At 54.7% G+C, this 21760-nt stretch overlaps 2 protein-coding genes across 2 annotated transcripts; one reads left to right on the top strand and one right to left on the bottom strand.

The window, feature by feature from the left end:
* Positions 1 to 4649: 4649 nt before the first annotated feature.
* On the bottom strand, positions 4650 to 9278 carry UBE2S (ubiquitin conjugating enzyme E2 S). Its single transcript, XM_058706761.1, has 4 exons — positions 9064 to 9278; positions 8303 to 8450; positions 6804 to 6994; positions 4650 to 5117 (listed from the first exon to the last, which is right to left on the bottom strand). The coding sequence occupies exons 1-4, from the start codon at positions 9064 to 9066 to the stop codon at positions 4797 to 4799; spliced, it is 663 nt and encodes a 220-aa protein (XP_058562744.1). The 5' UTR covers positions 9067 to 9278; the 3' UTR covers positions 4650 to 4796.
* A 456-nt stretch (positions 9279 to 9734) lies between these two features.
* Positions 9735 to 20059, top strand: LOC131500097 (uncharacterized). The gene is made up of 4 exons (XM_058708837.1): positions 9735 to 9869; positions 10219 to 10425; positions 11036 to 11155; positions 19687 to 20059. The coding sequence occupies exons 1-4, from the start codon at positions 9735 to 9737 to the stop codon at positions 20002 to 20004; spliced, it is 780 nt and encodes a 259-aa protein (XP_058564820.1). The 3' UTR covers positions 20005 to 20059.
* Positions 20060 to 21760: the final 1701 nt, after the last annotated feature.

Raw genomic sequence — 21760 nt, 5'->3', positions numbered from 1 at the left:
TGTGTTTTCCAGGGCACTTGTGAGCACACGTGCCGAATCCATACACCCCAATACCCTGTGGTTCCCAAGTTCATGCGAGCGGCCGTGTGTGTTTGTGAATGTCGGGACATCTGCAGCATTTCTGATCCAGGCTGTCCGGCAAATTTGTTGATCTCCCTTTGTTTCTCTTGTAGTCACTTGGCTGGAATAAAACCATCTATTCTTTTAAAAATTTTTTTTCAACGTTTTTTATTTATTTTTGGGACAGAGAGAGACAGACAGAGCAGGAACGGGGGAGGGGCAGAGAGAGAGGGAGACACAGAATCGGAAACAGGCTCCAGGCTCCGAGCCGTCAGCCCAGAGCCCGACGCGGGGCTCGAACTCACGGACCGCGAGATCGTGACCTGGCTGAAGTCGGACGCTTAACCGACTGCGCCACCCAGGCGCCCCCATCTGTTCTTTTAAAGTCATTATGAAACTAACGTGTGCACGTGGTTTGGAGATGTGCAAATGGAAGAAAAGTATCCAGGGGCAAAGGGGCCCCAGCATCCCAGCCCCTGGCTCCACAACCTGTTTGTTGCGTGTTGTTCGTGGAGGTTACTGGAAACTCTTCACGAATACCCACGTGCATGCCCCGTGCACGTGTGGGGTTTGAGCAGCCTGCTGAGTTAGCCCTTACTGTGTGTTCACCCCTGGCTCTGGGCTTTCAGCAACACCAGCAACTTCGTTTTGGCATCCACATTTTTTCTTTTCTAAGGTTTGTTGATTTTGAGATAGCGAGTGCACCCACGTGCCTGTGCATGGGGGAGGGGCAGAGAGGAGAGAGAGAATCCCAAGCAGGCTCAGCACTGTCAGCTCCCAGACCAATGCGGGGCTCCGTCTCACAGACTATGAGATTATGACCTGAGCTGAAGTCGGACGCTTAACTGACTGACCCACCCTGGTGTCCCTAGCATCTACATTTTGTACAGTATTTATGGGAGAGAGGCAGCAATAGGGGACACTTTTCATAATTTTTCCGTAAGTCCCGAACTGTTCTAAAAAGTAAAGTCTGTTAAAACAAAAAACAAGATAGTCTGTAACTCCCAGACTGGGAAAAATCCAAATGTTGGGTCAAAATCAAAGTGCTAGTGAGGCCATGGGGGAACGGGCACCCTTATATTGCTAACAGAACACAAACTGGGACAAACCCCACGGGGCACAATTTGGCAATATCTGTACAAATTACAAACGTAATTGTAACACTTTGGCCCAGTAACGTCATGTATAAGATTTGCTGTAAGGACATACTCCCTGTGTGCCACAAGGCCCACCTCCAAAGATTATTCGTTCCAGCCTCGTGGGTTGTTGGTCAATCAATACAGGATGTGGTAAGTCATGGCGCATTTATATGATGGGACACTAGGCACCTAAGAGCAGGGAAGTGCTGATTTGGACAGACTTCCAAGACTTCTAGTTACGTTGAAAGAGCAAGGAGCGGCATGCGGTGTGCAGGACGCTGTGTGCTGTGGGAGATTAAAAGGATTAACAGGATTATATATTTGACTCTGCCTGCATTTGTGTAGAATCTCTCTAGAAAAATATACAAGCAGCTGGTAACACTGGTTGTCCCCGATGAAGGGGGCCGTTGGGGAGATAGGAATTAGAGGGATCTGTTTCTTTGTAGAAACTTTTATCTAAAAAAAAAAAAAAAAAAAAAAAAATCAAGTCTTTGTTTTTTGAAAGAGTAACAATCACAAGGTATCCCAAGCTCTGCTTCCTTGAGGCAATTAATATTTGCAGGTTCTTTTTTTTTTAATTTTTTTTTTTTTTTTACATTTATTTATTTTTGAGAGAGACAGAGCACAAGGTGAGGGAGGGGCAGAGAGAGAGGGAGACAAAGAATCAGAAGCAGGCTCCAGGCTCCGTCCAAACTGTCAGCATAGAGCCTGACGCGGGGCTCGAACCCGCGAGAACTGCGAGATCATGACCTGAGCTGAAGTTGGATGCCCAAACGACTGAGCTACCCAGGCGCCCCAATATTTGCAGGTTCTAAAGTAACCTTCCAGAAGCTTTGAATGCATAGGCAAACAAATAACACATACCCTATTTTAAACAAAATAAAAAAAAAAATAGTTTGCACTGTTCACATGTTGCTCCCCACCCCCCCAACTTAATCTAGTTTGGAGATTGGTCCATATCCACACATAAAGAGTTTTTTTGTTTTAAAAATCCTCAGGGACGCCTGGGTGGCTCAGTCGGTTGAGCATCTGACTCTGACTCAGGTCATGATCTCACAGTTCGTGGGCTCAAGCCCCGTGTCGGGCTCTGTGCTGACAGCTCGGAGCCTGGAGCCTGCTTCAGATTCTGTGTCTCTATCTCTCTCTGCCCCTCCTCTGCTTGCAGTCTCTCTCTCTCTCAAAAATAAACATTAAAAAAAATTTTTTTTAATCCTGAAATAGTGTATTTCAGGATTCAATACTCACACACACACACACACACACACATATATAGAAAAGAATTATAAAGCAAGCATCCACATAATCAACACCCAAGTAAAGAAACAGGACTACCTGCTCCCCAGAAGTCCACCTGGGTTTCTTGCCAGTTTAAGGTAACCAGAATGCCCAACTTTATGCAGACAATCTTTTACAGTTTTACAACCTACGTATGTATGTTCAGCAGTACAACTTATTTTTGCCTGCTTTGGAATTGTGCACGAAGGCATTCGAATTGTGGGAATCTTTTATGACTTGCTGGTCTGGCTGATCATGACGTTTGTGATTTTTCCCTGCTGCTGGGAGCAGTGGTAGTTCATTTTTTGTCCTATGGTATTGTTTCTTGAACCTACAACCGCGTTTACAGTGCGTGTAATGAGGACAGATGTTGTTTAAAGCCTGCTGTGTGTGTAAGAATGCAGAGTAACAAGGTACGCGTGCTTTCGACGTTTCCGCGTGCGTTTTAGCATTTGCTGCTCCCACCAGGGCCACACGACGGGGTCTGTGGCTCTACAACCTTGGTATTGTTAGACACGAACGACCGTTATTAGTTCCGTGGGAGTGGAGCGGTATCACTGTTGGCTTACACTGCATTTTCTCAACTACGAGCGAGGAGTAGCTTTTGGATTTCCTCTTTTGTGACGTGCTTTCACCAGTTTCTCTTTTGTGTTTTTTCTTATTGATTTGGAGGGGCTCTTTATACATTCTTTGAATTAGTACTTTTTGGTTATAGGTCTTGCAAAATCTTCTGCCCCACTGACTTATCTTCTACTCTAGATAAATGAAGTTATTGGCTTAATAAGCTTCGTTGATACAGTTTACATAAAAATACACCCATTTTTAGTTGAAGTTTTGACAAATTTATGCACCTGTGTGACCACCGATATGATCAAGATCTGGGATATACTCATCATTCCAGAAGGTTGCCCCTGCCCCTGTACATGTTTTCCTTGATTGCAGATAGCCAGTGACCTGTTCTCAGCCACTAGTGACCAATATTGCCAGTTCTAGAATTTCATCCGTAAGTGGAACCAGATATTTTGTACACTTATGTATAGGGCTTCACTTAGCAGAGAATATTTTTGTGATTCATCTAAGCTGGTTTTTGTATCAGTATTTTGCTGAGTAGTATTCCATTCTATGAACTCACAATTTTAGTCCATCTGTTAAACCTTTGGATTATTTCCACTTTTTGTCCATCAGAAAGGGAGCAACTCTGAAAGTTCATGTACAAGTCTTTATGTAGACATGTTTCCCTTTCTCTTTTCATGATCATTTTTCGACAGGGGACCACAAATTTTGTTAATGGACAATAAGCCAATTTGAAGCCAGCTGGCTGCCGGGCCTCTGCCTTCGAGGTCCCTCCCACCCTCCCACCACTCGGGCTTTACAGCCTTTACCTCTGCCCCACCCCCCATCAGTCTGAGACTAGGACCACCAGCCTGCAGTCCAGAGGGCCAGGCCAGTAAAAGCTGCCTGTGTACACGAGGCTAACCTGCCCCAGGTCCTCCTGCACCACCCCCCTCCCCTGGAGTGGTGGGGCAGAATCTGTCAATTTGACAGACTGGTTTCTAGGATTAGGTCACAGTCACCTGGAATTAAGCAGGAGCACCTGGGAGGCTTCTGCCCATCAGCTGAGCCCTTCAGAAGGACCTGGCCCTTAGGTGGGGCACTTGAGCTTCCAAGAGCTGAGGACAGCCTCTGGGTGACCGGGTCCTACAAGCCTGAGGATAGCTAAAACCCACCAGGAGGGATCCCTTGCCGGGACTGGAGACTGGAGATAGGAATGTGGACGGGGCAGATGCCTTCAACTGTGAAACCAGAGGACAGTGGCCAGCTCACCGCACCCGGGCTGCAGACCAACAGAGACAGGTGGATGGGCATCGTTTTAGGCCTAGGATTTGGGGAACAGGCTTTGTTGCCCTGAGCTGAATCAGGTGTGGAGAAGCCAGCAGCTTCCCTCCCACCTGTCACCTGACTGTCTCGGGAAGAAAGGGAGGGACACTGCTGCACACCTACCTCAGGAACGAAGACAACAACTGTCAAGAACAGGCCCGGCCCCCCCCTTTAGACAGGAAATCGGGGTCCTCCCCCACTGCCACAGGATGAGCGAGCTGCAGCCCTACATGGGTACTTAACGGGGACCCGTGTGGCTGAGGCCGTGGTCCTGGGGTGTCTGTGAGGCACAGCAGCTGCTTTTCCAACTTTATTTAGAAAAACAAATCCAGGTCCCGGTGCCCCCACACCCTCCCCCACCCCAGCCATAATTTAAATAACTTAGAGACAGAGTTGGGGGTCAGTGTCGGGAAGGGGGAGGTGGGGAGGGCTGGAGAAGAGCCACTACAGCCGCCGCAGCGCCCGCTTCTTGTCCGTCTTTTTCTTGGCTGCCAGCTTCTTGTCCCGCTCACCCGCATGCTTCTTGGCCATGGGGCCATCGGCTCCTCCAGGACCCCCGGGAGCCAGGGGGTCAGCAGAGGGGGCTGCGCCCGCACCCGGGGCCCGGCCGGCCTCTGCACTGCTGGGCCCGCTGGCGCCCCCGTGGATCTCCGTGAGCAGGCGGGCTCGGGCGGCGTACTCCTCGTAGTTCTCCAGGAGCAGGCGGCCAGCCTCCTCGTTGAGGGCAGACTCGGGGTTAGGGTGGATCAGCAGGCACTTGATGGTCTGCGGGCAGAGGACCAAGGTCAGGGGCCTGGGCCTCGTGGCCTCCACACCGGCTGCTCCCTGTTCCCGATGCTGTCCCCCAACAAGACGCTGGCCCAGCTCACACCTGTGTCCCCTGTGATCGAGGCCTGGACTGGAGAGGGAAGGGACTTGCCCGAGGTCACTCAGGAAGCAAGGGAGACAACTTAGGAACTCACACCTGGGCCTGCTGGGACTCCAGGGCTGTTCATCTCTCAACATAAACAGGACACATAAAAACCCAGGGCTGTCACCAGAGGTACCAAGGAAGAACCAGACGCCGGTGGGCGGGCCGGACCGAGAAAGGCATCAGGGTGTAAATAAAGGGACCTGGCCCGTGAAGAACATCCAGAGGGAAGTGTAGGAAGGGAGCCGATCCCCACACCCCTTTAAGTGGGGGGTAAACCGAAGCCAGACGTGCACGGGCTCCGTGAAGGGGTGGAGCGAGACCAGCCACAGTGGGGTCTGTCCCAACCCCCCTTTTGGCCACTATGAAAGGGAGCCTGCAGGGCCCTAACCGTGCCTCAAGCAGGGGACACGACCCTTCTGGCCTGTAAACAAGGACAAGAACAGGTGGTCCCCTGGCTGCTGTGACAGGCAAGGCACATGGCCCGGCAAACACCACTGATGCTGAGCAGGGACCCAGGACCACACCCAATTCTAAGCTCTGGCCCCACACCCACAGGCCCCGCAGGCGCTCCCTCACGGCTGGGGCCAGACCCAAGGCTCCTAGGGATCATCGGGGACACAGAGTCACTCTGTGAGCTCACCTCCAGAGTCCCTGGCAGCCGCTGCAGACACGACCGCGAGAGGAGGACAAAGTACGTTTACCTTGGAGCTCCATCCTCCCCAAGTGCCCAGCAGGAAACTCCGCGTCCCCACCCCTACCATCTGCCCCAGGGCTCCAGAGCAATTCCATTTTCAAAAAAATGTGTTTTCTGAAGTAGCCCCCATGCCCAACATGGGGCTGGAACTCACGACCCCAAGGTTAAGAGTCACAATCCTACCGACTGAGCCAGCCAGGTGCCCCTCAGAAACCTTTTGTAAGCCTTGAGTGGGGTGGGAAGGCAGCATGTGACCTAAATGCCTTAGTGGCCGTGGAGATGGGTGTCTCCACCTGGGCTCAGTGGACACAGAGTCCGAATCACCCTCTCAGAGGCCGCAGAGCAGCACGAGCGAGCGCCTGGGCTTCCCACTCGATGCGACAAGTAAGAGTCCCCTACCACACACCGTCCCTGGTGGAGCAGAGTTGCTCCTACTGGAAACGACAAGTTTGAGCTACGGCAGTGACGGCTGTACAAATTCTGTGACTCCCGCGTAAACGATGAACTGTATAGTCCAGGAATTTCATACTGTAAATTATAACTTGAAACCAACCCCCCGCCCCAGCCCGATGCCTGACTTGCTCCATCAGGAAAGTGTCCCATTACACAAACCCCTTGCGCGTTCCACACACAGCAAAGGTACACCAGGCACGGCACAACCTGTACAACCACGCTCAGTGGGTCAAGCACTGCCAAGCCTTCCAGAATTTTCCAGCTGGAAACTTGGACTTTTACACAGAAGCCCCTAACAACTTCAGACTTTATTTTAAAAAAGAAAGAATGCACCACAGCCCAGGCGCCACTGGGATGTCCAGGAGGGGGGAGCCCCCCACCAAGAACTCACCAGCAGCACATGCCGGATGCCCAGCTCCGCTGTCCAGTCCCTTTTGAGCACGTTGACGCAGATCTCACCGTTGGCGCCCACGTTGGGGTGGAAAATCTTGGTCAGGAAGTAGCCCTTGGGCGGGGAGGCGGGAAAGTCCTTCCCCAGCAGGAGCTTCATGCGGAACAGGCCTCCGGCGTAAGGGGTCCCCTCTGGAGTACAGGAGGGGGCCGGGTCAGGACGCCCAGTCTCCAGTCTGGCTGTGAGCCCAGTGCCCTGCCGCCACCCCCCCTACCCCCCCCCCCCCCAAGACCGAGGCTTTCGTGAGAGTGGAGTGAGGCTCAGCTCCCTGCCTCAGGGTGATGGCCCTGACCTGGTGCTGGTAGCCACCCCCGGATGCCTCCTCTCTCCTTCCCGAGGGCAGATGCTCCCACCCACAGATCTTCTAGGAAGCAGGAAGATCTTCTCTGAAGGCCCGCAGGCAAATGATGGGACTGTTGTCAACTCCAGGTCTGCCCGCCAGCCTGCCTCAGTGAAAGGTTCTCGTCCACCCACTTGCTCATGACACACACACACACACACACACACACACACACACACACGGGAGCGGTTCTGTGCCCACTGTTGTTCCTCATACCCCAATCCCCACATCCCTCAGTGGTAGCCTAGGCGCCCTCCTGCACCTGACCCCGCCTCTACGGTCACCTCTTTCCCGAAGCCAGCGGTTAATAGTTTCCTGACCGCCCTGCCCCCTCCCTGTCAAAGGAACACTGCAGCGATCACATCTTTGAACCCACCAATGGCTTCCTTTCCCAACTCCTTACAGACTCTTCTGCTCCCTGAAAGCTCCATCAGTCTCTTCTCTGTCCCTACAAAGTACCCACGGCGCCTGCCTTGGAACCCGGCCTATCACCATCGAGCACTGCGTGATAATAACCCAGAAGTCTTCCCTGACACCCTCCCCACTGTCCCATGCGCGGCCAAGTCCTTCACCACGCGCTCTCGCAACCTCTTGTGTCACTGTGTAGAAGCAGCACACTAATTCACTGCACGGTTAAACGATCACACATAATCACCTGGTTATTACTGTTCCCTCTTGCAACACCGTGTCCGGCTAGTTCCCTGCTCTGTCCCGTGGGTCCCGGACATGACAGCAAGGAGTCTGCGGTCATCCGGCCCACCCTCCAGGCCCCAGAGAACCCCTACCTGACAAGCCTGCTACAGCCCCCGTTAGATGCTCTCACCACCTTGCAGGAAACATGTACACGGTCAGTGGTTGTGGTGTCCGGCCCTGCAAGCCGTGAGCGCCAAGTCAGAGGGCTCCCTGGTCCACCACTGCGTCCCCAGCACCCGGCACAGTCCAACTTGTAACTGGAGCTTCCTATTGTTCTCGTTCTGCTTTTTCGGTTTGTTTTCTAGATGCCACGTATAAGTGAAATCACGTGGAAACGGTCTTTCTTTCCGACCCATTCTCGTACTCAAGAGGAACCCACAAGCACACTCCTCCTGCCCACACTCACCAGGGCCCTCGATGGTGACCTGCAGGTCAGTGAGGTCTTCCTCGTTGGGGAACACCTTGATGCCATCAGGCGGGTCAGCAGTCAGCGTGGTCACCTCCTTATACACCAGGCGAATGATGTGGGGGGGCAGGTTCTCCACATTGGAGTTCTGGACACAGAAGAGAAGGGGTGGGTAGCTGGCGGAGCCGGGGCTTCCTGGATCTAAGGATGCAGTGGCCACCCTGGTGTTGATCCCGCAGTCCCCAGATCCCCCACCCAGCATGCTCCAGATGGCCGTCCAAAGCTGACCTCCCACTAGAAATGGGGACGGGCCTTCCAAGGGGCTTGTGGATGGTTCTGCCTTCTCCAGAGGCCCCCAAGTCTTGCTCACAGTCAGGCATGGTCCCCAGTGTTTCGGGGTACGCCCGAGGCCTACCCTGGTCCCCCTCCCTACCTAACCTTGGTGAAACCATCTTCGAAACCCCAGCTCGGGCCTGGAGATGGAGGCGGAGCGTCCTTGCTCCCGGAACACCCACGGGCGAGCCACAAAGCCCCAGAGCCCTCTCCGGGACTCAGCCGGGCCTTCCCCTCTGGGGAACCTGCGGGCCGCCCAGGTTCCGCTCCTGCCCCGCCTCCAGGAGGGCCCGCGGGCCCATCCCAGGCCCGGGACCCCAGGCGGGCCCCCCGATACCCCAGTGAGTCCGCGAGAGGCTCCTGAGACCCCGCCTCCTCCTCCAGGGGGGCCCCTGACCGCCCCTCCCGGGCCTGGCCTCCGCGCTCACCATGACTGTGGCCAGCCGGGGGCGGGTCCCCCCGGCCCCCTTCCTGCGTTCTGCGGGCCGCCGGCTGGGGCGGGGGGCCCAACTGCTGCCGCTGCGGCCCTAGGGAGGCCCCGGCAGCTCCGCTCCACTCCCCGCTGCCTCCGACGCCCGCCGCGCTGAGCGCCTAGAACTCCTCCTGCCCCGAGCGCCCAGCCGCACTGAGCCGGTCGCGCGCGCACCGCCGCCCTTTTGTAGCCGTCCGTAGGCCACACCCCCCCCGCGGCCCCGGAGCGCCGCGCCTCGACCCGTGACGTCACCGCGCAAGGTCCTCGGCGTTCGGGGCGCTCGCTCCCTTCCCGCAAGCTGCGGGCAGAAGCAGGAGAAGTTGGGGAGGGGGGCGCGCGGCAGGTCGGCCAATGGGGACGCACGGGGGTCGTAATGGGGTCCCCGGAGAATGGGGGCTCTGAGGCGGGAGAGTAGAGAAGGAGAGGAAGCGAGAGGCAACGCGACCGCTGATTGGGCCGTTTGAATGAGACGCCTCCTCCGCCCGGCGTACGCGCGCGTGCCCTGACGCCCAGGAAATCGCGCACGCGAGTAACGGTCGGCCGCGGAGCCGGGGAGGGGCATGGGAGGGAGGGACTCGGGGGGTTTAAACGGATGACGGAAGGCTCCCTGGCCAATGGGGACACGTAATGGTGGAATGGCGTCACGGGGCTCGTAAGCGCCAGTCCTTGATGGAGAAGGCGGTGCCAGGGGGGCGGGAAGTAGTGGAGAGTAACCAATGGGAACCTTGTCTAGGTCGGGCCAAGCCGTTCGTAGCCAACGAAGTTCGTCGGTTTTGTATATGCAAATTAGGTGTGCGCGGCCCTCCGCGCCAGCTCCTCAGCCCGCGGTAGGGATGGGCGCTGGGAGTCGGCTGCATTTTTCTACGAGGCGCCATTTTGTGCGGGCACTGCCCCGTGACCCGTGTCGTGTGTCGCGGGCGGGGCAGGAGCAGGTTGCACGGCCTTGAGGGCTTGGCCGTCTGTGGCCTGTGACTCTGGCCAGGTGGCAATCACGACGTCGGGTTTCTGTTTCCCCACGCGGGAAGCGGGTGCCGGGCTCCCTCGGGATGTGCCGGAAGGAGGTCGGGGCCTGGCGCTGCCCGCCAGTGGTCCTCGGGTCTCCACCCTGTAGCCCCGCGGCGGTGTCCCCGTGTCCCCGACGGACCTCGCCACCCTGCAGCCCCGCGCCGGGGAATGGTGTCCCCTTGTCCTCGCCGTGTCCCGGGCGCCGGCCCCGGCCTCCCATCCCTGCCTGCCACGTGTCCCGGGAAGACCCCTGAGCCGCCTCCCTCGTGCATGCGGCCCGAGCTCCAGCAGCAGGGACCCTACTGTTGTGGTCGTAAGCAGCACCCATGGAGGATCCGCCGCGTACTGGCGAGCCCCACCTGGTCCTCAGTACCAGCCAGCCGGTTGCAGGGGACTCTGACCCGAGGGGCGCTCAAGGACACTGAGGGAAGAAGCAGGGGCCTTGCCCAGGTTCCCCCCACCCCCCCAAGCAGAGACAAGGTCGAGGTGGTATGGTAGTCAAGCCTGGCCCTGCTGCAAGGATGCATCCAAAAGACACAACCGTGCTGATAGTGACGGTCATGATGCAGCTCCTGTGAGCTGTGCGCCAGGCACTGCCCTCGTTCCATTGCAGGAGGCAACCCTGTCGGGTGGAAGCACGATGTGCACGCACGAAGCTTTTGGAATAGGCGGAGGGTAACAAGGGGCAAAACCCCTGGCGGCGTGGGGCTGACGCTCTCCTGGCGGTGCCAGGCAGGCAAGCAAATATATAATGTGCTGTGGGAGTGTGATAAAGACCGGAGGAGGGAATATCAGGGCCTGCGCTGGGAGGGCGGGGGAGACAGGGAGTGATGGGGTGGGGGGAACCTTTAGAGAAAGGGAAGAGGCAGGTCTTGGGTCCAGGCCGCAGTGAGCAGAACACTGTGTTCTTTCCTTCGATGAAGGAGGAGCCGCGGGAGGCTCTGAGCCGAGCGCGACTCCGTCTGACTTCCAGTCGAGAACAGAGAGGCCGAGGAGGAGGTGCTGGCAGCCATGGAGGTGGGGATGAAGACCGTGCTGAGCAGGTTTGTGGCAGTCGGGGTGGGTCGAGGGGTTGGGATTCGGTGAAAGTCAACAGGACCTGCTGTGGGGGAGAGGGAGGGGTCGCCTACCCCGTGAACGGTCATCTTGAAATTGAGGTCAGCAGACCTTTTCACAAAAGGCTTTCAGCTTTGTGGACCGTGGGTCTCTGTCTCAACCCACTGCTCAGCCCTGCTTTAGTGGCCTCGCCAACATGAAGAGGAAGGGGTGGCCGTGTTCCGCTTAGGCTTTGTTTACAAGAACAGGTAGTGGCCCGAGTGGCCCTTGGGTAGGTCCTTGTTTACCATCCCCTGGAATCCCAATCCCAACAGGCACTGTCCCTGCTGGAAACTTCGCAGGACCCTTCTGCCGCGCTACATTTTGACTAGACCCCAAGCTTCCAACAGCACACTCCCCAAAGCCCCCTGGGCTGCCTTTCTGTTGGTCCCTGGTATCTGCCAAGCTGTCTGACCTGAGAACATTTGGGCGTGGGTCCCTTGTACCTGGAGAACTTTCCACTGCCTTGCTTGCTGGCATACTCCACCCTCTTTGATCCCGGTCTGTCGAAATTTGTCATTTCTTGATCACTTAGGACGTGTTTATTGCTGTCACCGCTGATTAGGTGAGCTCCAGGAGATCAGGGACTCTGTCCTCAGCCCCCAGCAGGATGCCTGACAAGTCAGGGGTGTTCATTCACTCAGCAGGTGTTTGCTGAGCACCTAGTGTGTGCCGGGGACCATTCTGGGTGCTTAGGGTACCTCAGGAAACAGACAAAGATCTTTACCCAAGTGGGGTTTGCTGTAGTGGGCCAGGGCAGACATAAAACAGTCCAATAAATTCATAAGACTTGGAGTATGTAGAAGGAACAAGAACCGTGGACAAAGAAAGAAGCACAGGAAGGGGCTTGGGGCACTAGGTCCTGCGAATGTTAAGCTAGGTGGCCAGGGTAGGCCTCGGCAAGCAGGTGCCATTTGAACCCAGGTCGGAAGGAAGGCAAGAAGTGAGCTATAGGCTTATCAGAGAGCATTCCAGGCAGCAGCGGGAACAGCTGGAACATCTGAGGAACTGCATGGAGGCCAGTGTGGCTGGAAGGTAGGGAGGAGTGCGGGGGGGGGGGGGGGGGAGATGCGGTTGGGGTGGGAGGTCTCATGCAGGGTCTTCCAAGCCATAGTTAGAACTCTGCCCCTTTCTCTGAGGTAGTAGGGAGCCACTGCAGGGTTTTGAGCAGAGCAGTGCTGTGGTCTGACTCGGGTGTTTGCAGGTTACTTGACTGCTGGGTGGAGAAAAGAATGAACAGCCCTGCCTCCCTGCCAGGGAGGAGACCGTTGCAGATCCTGAGAAGGGACTGTGGTGGCAGGGAAATGATCTGTAAGTGGCCAGTAAGCATGTGACAAAAATGCTCAACAGCATTAGCCATGTGGGAAATGCCACCTAAAACCACAATGGGATCCCAATTTACACCACCAGGGTGGCAGTTATAAAAAAAGTCAGCCTATAGCAAGTGTTGGAGAGGGTGTGGACAAATTGGAACTCTTTTTTTTTTTTTTTTTTTAATGTTTATTAATCTTGAGAGAAAGAGAGAGTACAAACAGGGGAGGGCAGAGAGGGAGAGAGAGAATCCCAAGCAGGCTCCATGCACTGTCAGCACAGAGCCCAGCATGGGGCTTGATCCCTTGAACTGTGAGATCACGACCTGAGTTGAGGTCAAGAGTTGGACCCTCAGGATGCCTGAGTGGCTCAGTTGGTTAAGTGTCCTACTGAGGTCATGATCTCACGGTTCGTGGGTTCGAGCCCCATGTTAGGCTCTGTGCTGACAGTTCGGAGCCTGGAGCCTGTCGTGGATTCTGTGACTCCCTCTCTGTCTGCCCCTCCTCTGCTCACGCTCTGTCTCTCTTTCAAAAATAAGTAACCATTAAAAAAAAATTTAAAAAGAGTCAGACACTTAACTAACCAAGCCACCCAGGTGCCCCAAGAGATCAGAACTCTCACACATGGCTGGTGGGAATGATAAATGGTACCACTGGTTTGGAAAACATTCTGGCAATCCCTCAGATGTAAATACAGCTACCGTGTGAACCCATGGTTCTGATTATTACTCCAGATAATTGAAAACAGACGTTTGCGCAAAAAGTCACACTTAGGTGTTGCCAACGGCATTATTCACGATGACCAAAAGGTGGAAAAACCCAGAAGTTCATCAGCTGAGGAATGGCCACACCAGCTGTGGTGCCTCCCATACAATGGGCTGTTCTGTGGCCACAGAAAGAATGAAATTCCTGCACATGCTCCAAGATGGAGAAAATTCAGATGCCTCATGCTCAGGGAAAGAAGCTAAAGCGGTGGCCTTGGCAGTTGGAGAGAAGAGGACAGATTGGAGAATTAGTCGGGAGGTGGCCTAGTGATGGCCCTGAGTCAGTTTGGGAGAGGTGGGGAAGGGTGGGCATAGGGTGCCTTCCCTTTGCTAAATACTGGTGACCCGGAAGCTTACTCTTTTTTTGTTTGTTTGTTTTATTTTTGAGAGAGACAGAGCACGGGGGAGGGGCAGGGAGAGGCGGACAGAGGATCCGAAGCTAACTCTGTGCTGACAGCAGAGAGCCCCGTGCAGGGCTCGAACTCACAAGCCCCGAGATCATGACCTGAGCCAAAGTCGGAAGCTCAGACCGAGTGAGCCACCCAGGTGCCCCGGCCCAGAAACGTCTTCTGCATTGAAACCCAGGTTGTCCCTTCAGCCTGAATTCTAGCCTCACAGATCGATTTTCATTTCTCCTGTTTGTTTGTATTACATGATGAGAGAAGTAGGTTCTGGGGGGGAACTCGCATGGCTACTGAGGTGCAGGAAGGAAAGACGGGAGGTGCAGCTCTTGTCCTCCCCCCCAGTCACGCACACCCCCTCGGCTACCCCTGTGAGCACCCCGGGGGTCCCGGAGCGGCTGTGCTCACATCTGTGTGCGCACGTCCACACACACCTGCCCTGGGGGGAAGAGCGCCCACACTTTCTAGCACTCTCCGACCCGTGAGCGTTTACTCCAGGTCCAGTCCTTGGCTACAAGCTGCAGGGAGCACACGTGAGCATTTACCTTTGGGCAGTGTCCTGAGCTTTCCTGAGGGAGAAGCGCCTAGAAGTGGCCCTTGTTTGGATCCTCACCTGTTTAACAAGTGTTTTACTGTTGTTGTTGTTGTTGTTGTTGTTGTTTTTAACGTTTATTTATTTTTGAGAGAGCGTGTGAGCGCAAGCGAGTGGAGGAGGGGCATTGAGAGAGAGAGACAGACAGACAGACAGACAGAATGTGAAGCAGGCTCCAGGCTCTGAGCTGTCAGCACAGAGTCCGTCATGGGGCTTGAACTCACAAACCGTGAGATCATGACCTGAGCCGAAGTGGGACGCTCGAGTGTCTGAGCCACCCAGGCTCCCTAACAAGTGGTGTTTCTTTTTTCTTTTTCTTTCGTGAGCACCATCCGTTTGCCAAGCGCTGTTCTACGTGCTTGGGACAGATCCAAGAGCAGGACAGGAGACGAAACCCTGCCTTCCCGGGGCTTTCGTTGTAGGGGGAGATAGGTAGTAAACGCCAAGCACAAAACCCAGGTGCTCAGCTGTCCTGGTTTGCGCAAGACACAGGACTTCCGGTGCTAAAACTGGGAAAGTCTCGGGCTAGTGCGTAAGGAAGGTTGATGGTGTGAAATCAGAGCAGGGTAAGGAGCATTGGGAATGGCGTGGGAGGGCAGTTTAGGCAGGGTGGCCACGCTGGGCTTTCTTGAGAAGGAGGCTTAACGGCGGTGAGGGAGCAAGTTTTGTGGAAATGTGGAGAAAGCCGTTCCGGGCAGGGGTGCAGCCGACGTCGATGTCCTGGTTCAGGAATGAGCCTGGATATCGGCGATCTTCAAAATGCATGATCGATCGCGGGCAGACCACGGTGCTTTCCCCTTCAGCCCTGTCTCCTTTCCTCCCGGTGTGGCTGAGCATTTTCCACGTGTAAATACCCCCATCTTCATTTCTGAGGCCACCGTCTGTGGTGGTCAGCAGGTCCTCTGCCCCTGGGGGGCTTCGCACCTCTAAGCACTTGGCCGTCTGCGGTTGACTCAGTAGCTGATTAACAACACCGCGTGCCCTTGTGTCCCAAGAGCAGGAGTTCGAGCTCTCCTGGGTGGGAGGGACCTTCACTGATTGGAAGGATGCCCCGAAATGGATCAGGCAATGGACACGCTGGCAATGACCCGCTTCTTCCGCCGGCTAGTTCCAGGCACTAGAAACCCTAGAAAGCAGTGCAGACATCACGTTGGCTGAAAACACACTTTCGTGCACCAGGGCCTTCCTTTACTGGCTGTAAAACCAGTACAGACCAAGCAGGGTAATGATCAGTGCCGGCGAGGACGGAGGCAGAGAGATGTTCTCACATCCACGGACCCGGCAGGACTTCTGAGGCTGCAGCGTGGCATTTGAGTAGCAAATGTGTAAAACACACCACCGTGCAACTCAGACATTCGTCTCCTGGGAGCTCATCCTAGGAAACAAGAAGCGAACGCACCAAGCGGTTTGTGAAAGATGTTCCTCCAAGCATTGTTTACAGTAATGGAAAAGGGGAAGAACCCAAACGTTGTGTGGGTAGGGACGGGAGTCTGTCACTTCCATGTGCCATTGAGAGTCCTGGTGAATTTGTTGTTGGAATCAGTGGTGTCTCACAGAGTCTGACGGGGGTACTGAATCCTGTTCCCCTGGAATGATCGTGTGCAAATGCTAAGTAATAAATGCCAGAGGAATGGTGAAATTAGAAAATTATCATTCGGCAGACACCACAGTAAGAATCACCCAGATTCTAGGCAAGAGAATCACCCAGGGAGGCTTGAAGCAGCAGGTACAAGTTTGAGGAGGAACAAGTCCGAGGGCCCTCAGGCAGGGTACTTCCTGTTTACCGAGGGGGAAACAGCCCCTCCTCGGTGCCCCGGCCAAGTGGTCCAAGCCAACAGCAGCAGTCCCAGCTGGTGGCCAGCACAGGCTGTCCCCATGGTGATGTGCCAAGAGGTCGGTGTCACCGCTGAATCTCCTGCCGGACGTGCACAGCCTGGACCTATTCATGAGGAGACCTCGGACCGGGTGCAGGGACATCCTGCAAAAGAGCCATCCTGGACTCCTGAAAAGCATCAATGGCGTGAAAAAGACAGAGGGACTGATCAAACTAGAGGAGCCTCAAGAGACATGACAATCACATGCAATAGCTCGTCCCCAGACAGCACGGACTGCAGAGAAATTGCTCCAAAGCAGGGTTGGGACAGTTGGTGAAACCGGAACATGGGCTTCATCAGCGTGAAGTGCTTGGTTTCGGTCCCTGTGCTGTGGATGTGGAAGAGAACGTCCTTGTTCTCCAGAAATGCCCCTTCGCGACAAAAGGGTAGGACGTGCGCAACTCACCCTCACGTACCTCTGGAGAAGAAAAAAAAGGTGTTTATATGGAAAGAGAATCCCGAAGCAGTGTGTTGCAACGTTAACTGGTGAATTGGCGAAGGGTGTACAGGTGTTCTCTGACTTATTCTGGTAGCTGTTGAGCAAGTTTGAAATTATTTCAGAACCCAAAGTTAATGGTGGCAGAGGGGAAGGCACATGGACACGGCATCTGGTGTAGATTTCAGGAGCTCGCAGGCCCTCCCTGTCAACGGGTTAAGAATAGTCTCGTGGGAGCTGTATTTATTGACACAGCGGAGTTGCAGACTGAGCAAGTGTTAGGCTACGAAGGCAGAAATGCTCACGTCAGACCATAGCCTTGACTTGCCCATCCAAAGCACGGTGTGTGTGGATCAGATTGTTCTTTTCTGGGTGGAACACAAGTGAAGAAGGTGACTGGACTGGCACACGGAGGCCGTGTCCAATGAAAAGTACGTGCCTTTAAGCCCTGGCCTTGCAACTCAGTGTGGTCACTCTGCAGGGCTGAGGAGTGAGACTGGGACCTCCCATCTTGCAGTCCCTCCTGGGCACACGCTCAGCGAGGGGAATGCCAGTCAAAGCTGACACCATTTAGGGGCGCCTGGGTGGCGCAGTCGGTTAAGCGTCCGACTTCAGCCAGGTCACGATCTCACGGTCCGTGAGTTCGAGCCCCGCGTCAGGCTCTGGGCTGATGGCTCGGAGCCTGGAGCCTGTTTCCGATTCTGTGTCTCCCTCTCTCTCTGTCCCTCCCCCGTTCATGCTCTGTCTCTCTCTGTCCCAAAAGCTGACACCATTTACATTTAAATTTATATTTGATTTTAGGGGCGCCTGGCTGGCTCCGTCGGTCGAGCGTCCAACTCGATTTCAGCTCCGGTCATGATCTCACAGTTTGTGAGTTCGAGCCCTGCGTCGGGCTCCCCACTGACACAAAAATTCAGAAGCACAAAAGAGGATATGTCGAAAAGCCTCTAGGCACCCATTCCCCCCCCCCCCCCCCCCCGCCACAGGCAACCTGTAACAGCCAGAATGGACTACACTGTGCTGCAGTAACAAGTAGCCCCAAACCCCCATTGTTAAAGGAACAGGGTTTATTTCCCACTCACACTGCATGTCCATCGAGGTTTGGCTGAAGTCGCTATTTGGGGCCCTGGCTGATGTGTCTTGGATGCAGGCCCACAGAGTAGGCATCACCTGAAACATTGCCAGTGGGGAAAGGAAGAGTGTGGGGATCTGTCTGCACATGGGCTCTCAGAAGCTTCTACCTACCTCTGTTCCTACTTCAAGCATATCACGTGGGAACATCTGATCTCAAGGGGACAGGGGAGTACTGTCCTTCTGTGTCCCTACGGGGAGAATTGTTGCGTGCTCAGGGAACCCATACTTGGATGCGCAGCATGGTCACCTCTCCCCCACCCCCTCCAGTTATCTGCAGACAAAGACGCCAATGAGAAGAGGTGATTTCTAAGAATATGCAGCCAACCCTTGCGCTCACCAGGTGACACATTTAACGAGGGAGCATAACACCAAGATTCGAGTGCACTGCACGCGTCCCTCCTGCCCCACTAATCTACAGCCAAACAAATAAACCTGACTAGGTGAGCTCTGGCCAGTGCTGAACAGTTGACCACACAGAAGGGGATGAGGCTTTCTCCAAAGCAGATCACACTGTCCCTCCAGCAAGCTAGGAGTGACCACTTCCCCACAAGGACAGTGCAATGGTTAGATTTCATGTCCACTTTGCCAGCCTACTATTCCCATTTGCTGGGTCAAACCCCAGTCCAGATGTTGCTGTGAGGTATTTTGTAGATGTGATTAATGTCTACTATCCGTTGACTTCAAGATCACATGGGTGGGCCTCACTCAATCAGTTGAAGGCCATAAGACCAAAGATAAAGTATCTCAGAGAAGAAGAATTTTGTGTCAAGGCTGTAACATGGAAAGCCTGCCTGAATTTCCAGCCTTTGACCTGCCTCACAGACTTTGGATTTGCCAACCCCACAATCACAGGAAGCAGTTCCTTAAAATGAATACACACACACACACAGTCTTATTGGCTCCAGTTTTCTGGAGAACCCTGACTAATCAAGTAAAATCTAAAATTTGGGAAACGGGCTCCTGGGTGGCTCAGTTGTTTAAGTGTCTGACTTCGGCTCAGGTCATGATCTCCTGGTTTGTGAGTTTGGGCCCCATGTCAGGCTCTGTGCTGACATCTCAGAGCCTGGAGCCTGCTTCGGATTCTGTGTCTCCCTCTCTGTCTGCCCCTCCCTCGCTTACACTCTCTCAAAAAATAAATAAATGTTAAAATTTGGGAAACAAATGCACCAGAGAGGAAGGGATTTTCTTTTCCTTTTTAATAAAGGATTTTATTTTTAAGTAATCTCTGCACCCAACATGGGGCTCAAACTCACAACCCCGAGATCAAGTGTCACACACTCCCCAGGAAGTGTGTTATCTTCGAGATGAAATTAGGCTTCCCAGGAAGGGGTTATCTTTGAGATAAAGTCAATACGGGAATGAACCGCACACACAATCCACCCCCAGAGGGATGTGCAAATGAGCCCTTCAATGTAAGATGGAAGTCTACGATTCATGAACAAACACTTTGGTGCCCCTAGGGGACAGGTGTCCTAAAGTTCATAAAGCCTTGCAGGCACCTACTCTCCCCAGTGTGGCTTATTGTCAGCTCTTGTCCTCATTATGCAAATATTTTAATGTACGGGGGGGAAAAATCCTTCCTTGTTATCACAAAAACTGGTAATTGAAGGAACCGTGCCATGTAACACCCCCTGTTATGGCTTGAATTGTGTCTCCCCCTCCCCCCAGAATAGAGACATTGAAGTCCTTCCTAATCTCCAGGACCAGTGAAGGTGACCTCTTTTGGGAGTAGGGTCTTTACAGATGATCGGGTTTAGAAGTCACTGAGGATGGGCCCTATTCCAACATAACTGGTGGTCCTTAGAAAATGGGGAAGTTTGTACCCAGAGATAGAAAAGTACAGAGGGAAGATGATGTGTGTGTAGAGTGCCAGCTGTTGCCAGCAAGCCACCAAAAGCTAGGAGAACGGCACAGCACCAGTTCTGCTCTGCCTCAGAAGGAACCAACACGGAGACCCTTTGCTCGCAGACCTGCAGCCTGCAGAACCAGGAGGTGGCACATTTCTGTTGCCTGAGCTGCTCGGTTCAGCGGCCCCAGCAAACCAACAGCACGGAGCACCCCGCTTGCGCCAGACTCAGCCAAAGGCCTCAGGTAGAAGGAGGTGCAAACACATGCTTAAATGCACAGGGGGAAGAGGCTTTCTTTGGAAGAAACCGAGGACTTTTCAAGGTGCTGTACCGGTCCCTCCCACACCCAGCTCCTTTCTTGGTGACAGACTGGGGGGGGGGGGGCAGCCCTGACCACCTCTATGGACTCTTAGATGCCCACCCCCGCCTCGGCCAGTGACACAAACGCAGTGGTGGAAACCCATTTCTTCTCGACAGTAAACCTTGAGACTGGGGCTCAGGAAACATCTGTTTATTCCAAAAAATACCAAGTTACCACTCCACCGCTGTCCTCACCAAGGAACTGGGGGGGAGGGGGGTCTGGTGTAGAGCCCGGGAGGGGCAGGGATAAAAAGCTGTCCAGCACTGTCTGGTCCAGAATTGTTTGGCTTCCCTCTGCACCCCTCCCCTTGCCCCCTCCACCAGAAGTGGGGGGTGGGGGAAATGTGTGAGTGCGCGCGCATGCGCATTTATCAGGGGCGGAAGACTCAAATGGCGAGGTCCCGGCTCCGGAAGCATCGAGGGTGATCTGGCAGGGCAGGGCTGCTTCCTCACCCCCTTGAGACCTCTCCCCACTATGGCTTATTTGAGATAAGAGGTCAAGGCCCCGAGGTCAGGCGGCCTGTGGCAGAATGAGTGCGGGGAAGGGGGAATGAGATTCCTGGAATCCAGGCCAGGAGAGCGCAAGTTGAGGTGTGTGGGGGCGAGTACAAAAGCTGAAAGATCCCAAACCCCCAAATTCTGGGGGCTGGAGAAAGCTGAGTGCTCAGTGGGGAAGGTGAGCAGAGGGTCTGCAAGGGGGGGCAGGTGCCCAAGCTGGCTCCTTTCTTGGGAAGTCACAGTCTGCCTGAGGGGCACTGGGCGCGGCGAGGCCCTAGGAGGGATTGGAGGAACCCAGAGGAGCAGCCATAAGCATGGAGTCAAAAAACTGGCACTGGGGCCCAGGTAGATGGGGGTGGCGCCCCAGTTCCCTCGGTGTGGTGGGAGCTGAGGGCCAGTTCTCTGCCCCAGGCTCCTGACGGGAAGGGATGAGCTGAGGTGCCAGTATTGGGGGGAGAGACAAGAGGGAGAGGGACGGCCCAGAGAAGGGAGAAGAGGCCCCCTCGCCTTGCCTTGGGGGCTGGGGAGGGGGTATGTAGCCCTTTAAAAGTGGGGGAATGGCCGCCCCCCTGCAACATGGCTATATACAAAGGGAATTGGGGCAGATTGTGCATTGGGTGTTGAGGAATCCCCAAAAACCCTGGAGGCTCCCTGGTGTGTGAGGGGGAGGGAGGGGGAGAACACTACCTCTCCGGCGTCTTGAGATGATGCAGATCACCACCCCACCATGGCACTGGCAGTGGCTGTGGCCCTCAGGATGGGCCTGCTCCACGATCAGGCCAGCAGAAGACATGATTGAAGGCCCCAGAGGGGCCACAGCTGCCCACCCAGCCCATGGGGTCAAGTCTGGCCCAAGCCAATGGAGTGCTGATTTGGATAGGGGTCCAGGTAACAGGGGCAGTGATATCACCTGAGACCTGTAAAGCCCCCCCCCCCCCCCCCACTCCCTGGTGATGATAAAAGGTATCTGTGTTGACCCTGTCACCGATGAGATGGTTGGGTGAAGGGCTGTGAGTTACCAGGAGGGGCCTGGATGCCCTCACCAGGGGGGTGATGGGGTCTGGCCAAGACCAGGTCTGTGGTGGGGTTGATGCAGGCATCAGCTTAAGCCAGGGGAGAGGCAGTGACATCATTAAAAAGGGGCAGACTAAGGATGATGTCATCAGAGGGGTCCTCGCCTTACTCCATTTTTGAGGGAATAGGAAAATGGTGTGTTATTGTGCTAGTTCCCCTCACGGGAACGATTATGGGTGCCGTGGGACCCCAGAACACAACTGAAATGCAGCCATTGTCGTGCTTGGCCCTCAAGACGATGGATCCTGGAGGATGACGATGTG

Source organism: Neofelis nebulosa, chromosome 17 (genome assembly GCF_028018385.1).
Source record: "Neofelis nebulosa isolate mNeoNeb1 chromosome 17, mNeoNeb1.pri, whole genome shotgun sequence".
Classification (NCBI taxonomy): domain Eukaryota; kingdom Metazoa; phylum Chordata; class Mammalia; order Carnivora; family Felidae; genus Neofelis; species Neofelis nebulosa.
Note: the sequence above shows the minus strand (reverse complement) of the source record. Positions and strands in the feature narration are given on the sequence as shown.

What these genes read in the sequence shown, in the direction of transcription:
- UBE2S (XM_058706761.1), bottom strand. An exon ending in GGTCACCATCGAGGGCCCTG is followed by an intron (nt 6,995 to 8,302) that starts GTGAGTGTGGGC and finishes CCTGTACTCCAG; the next exon opens with AGGGGACCCCTTACGCCGGA. An exon ending in GCATCCGGCATGTGCTGCTG is followed by an intron (nt 5,118 to 6,803) that starts GTGAGTTCTTGG and finishes CTCTGCCCGCAG; the next exon opens with ACCATCAAGTGCCTGCTGAT.
- LOC131500097 (XM_058708837.1), top strand. Translation starts at nt 9,735, where the DNA reads ATGGTGGAATGGCGTCACGGGGCTCGTAAGCGCCAGTCCTTGATGGAG. An exon ending in GGGACCCTACTGTTGTGGTC is followed by an intron (nt 10,426 to 11,035) that starts GTAAGCAGCACC and finishes CCTTCGATGAAG; the next exon opens with GAGGAGCCGCGGGAGGCTCT. An exon ending in ATGAAGACCGTGCTGAGCAG is followed by an intron (nt 11,156 to 19,686) that starts GTTTGTGGCAGT and finishes CTTTGCTCGCAG; the next exon opens with ACCTGCAGCCTGCAGAACCA.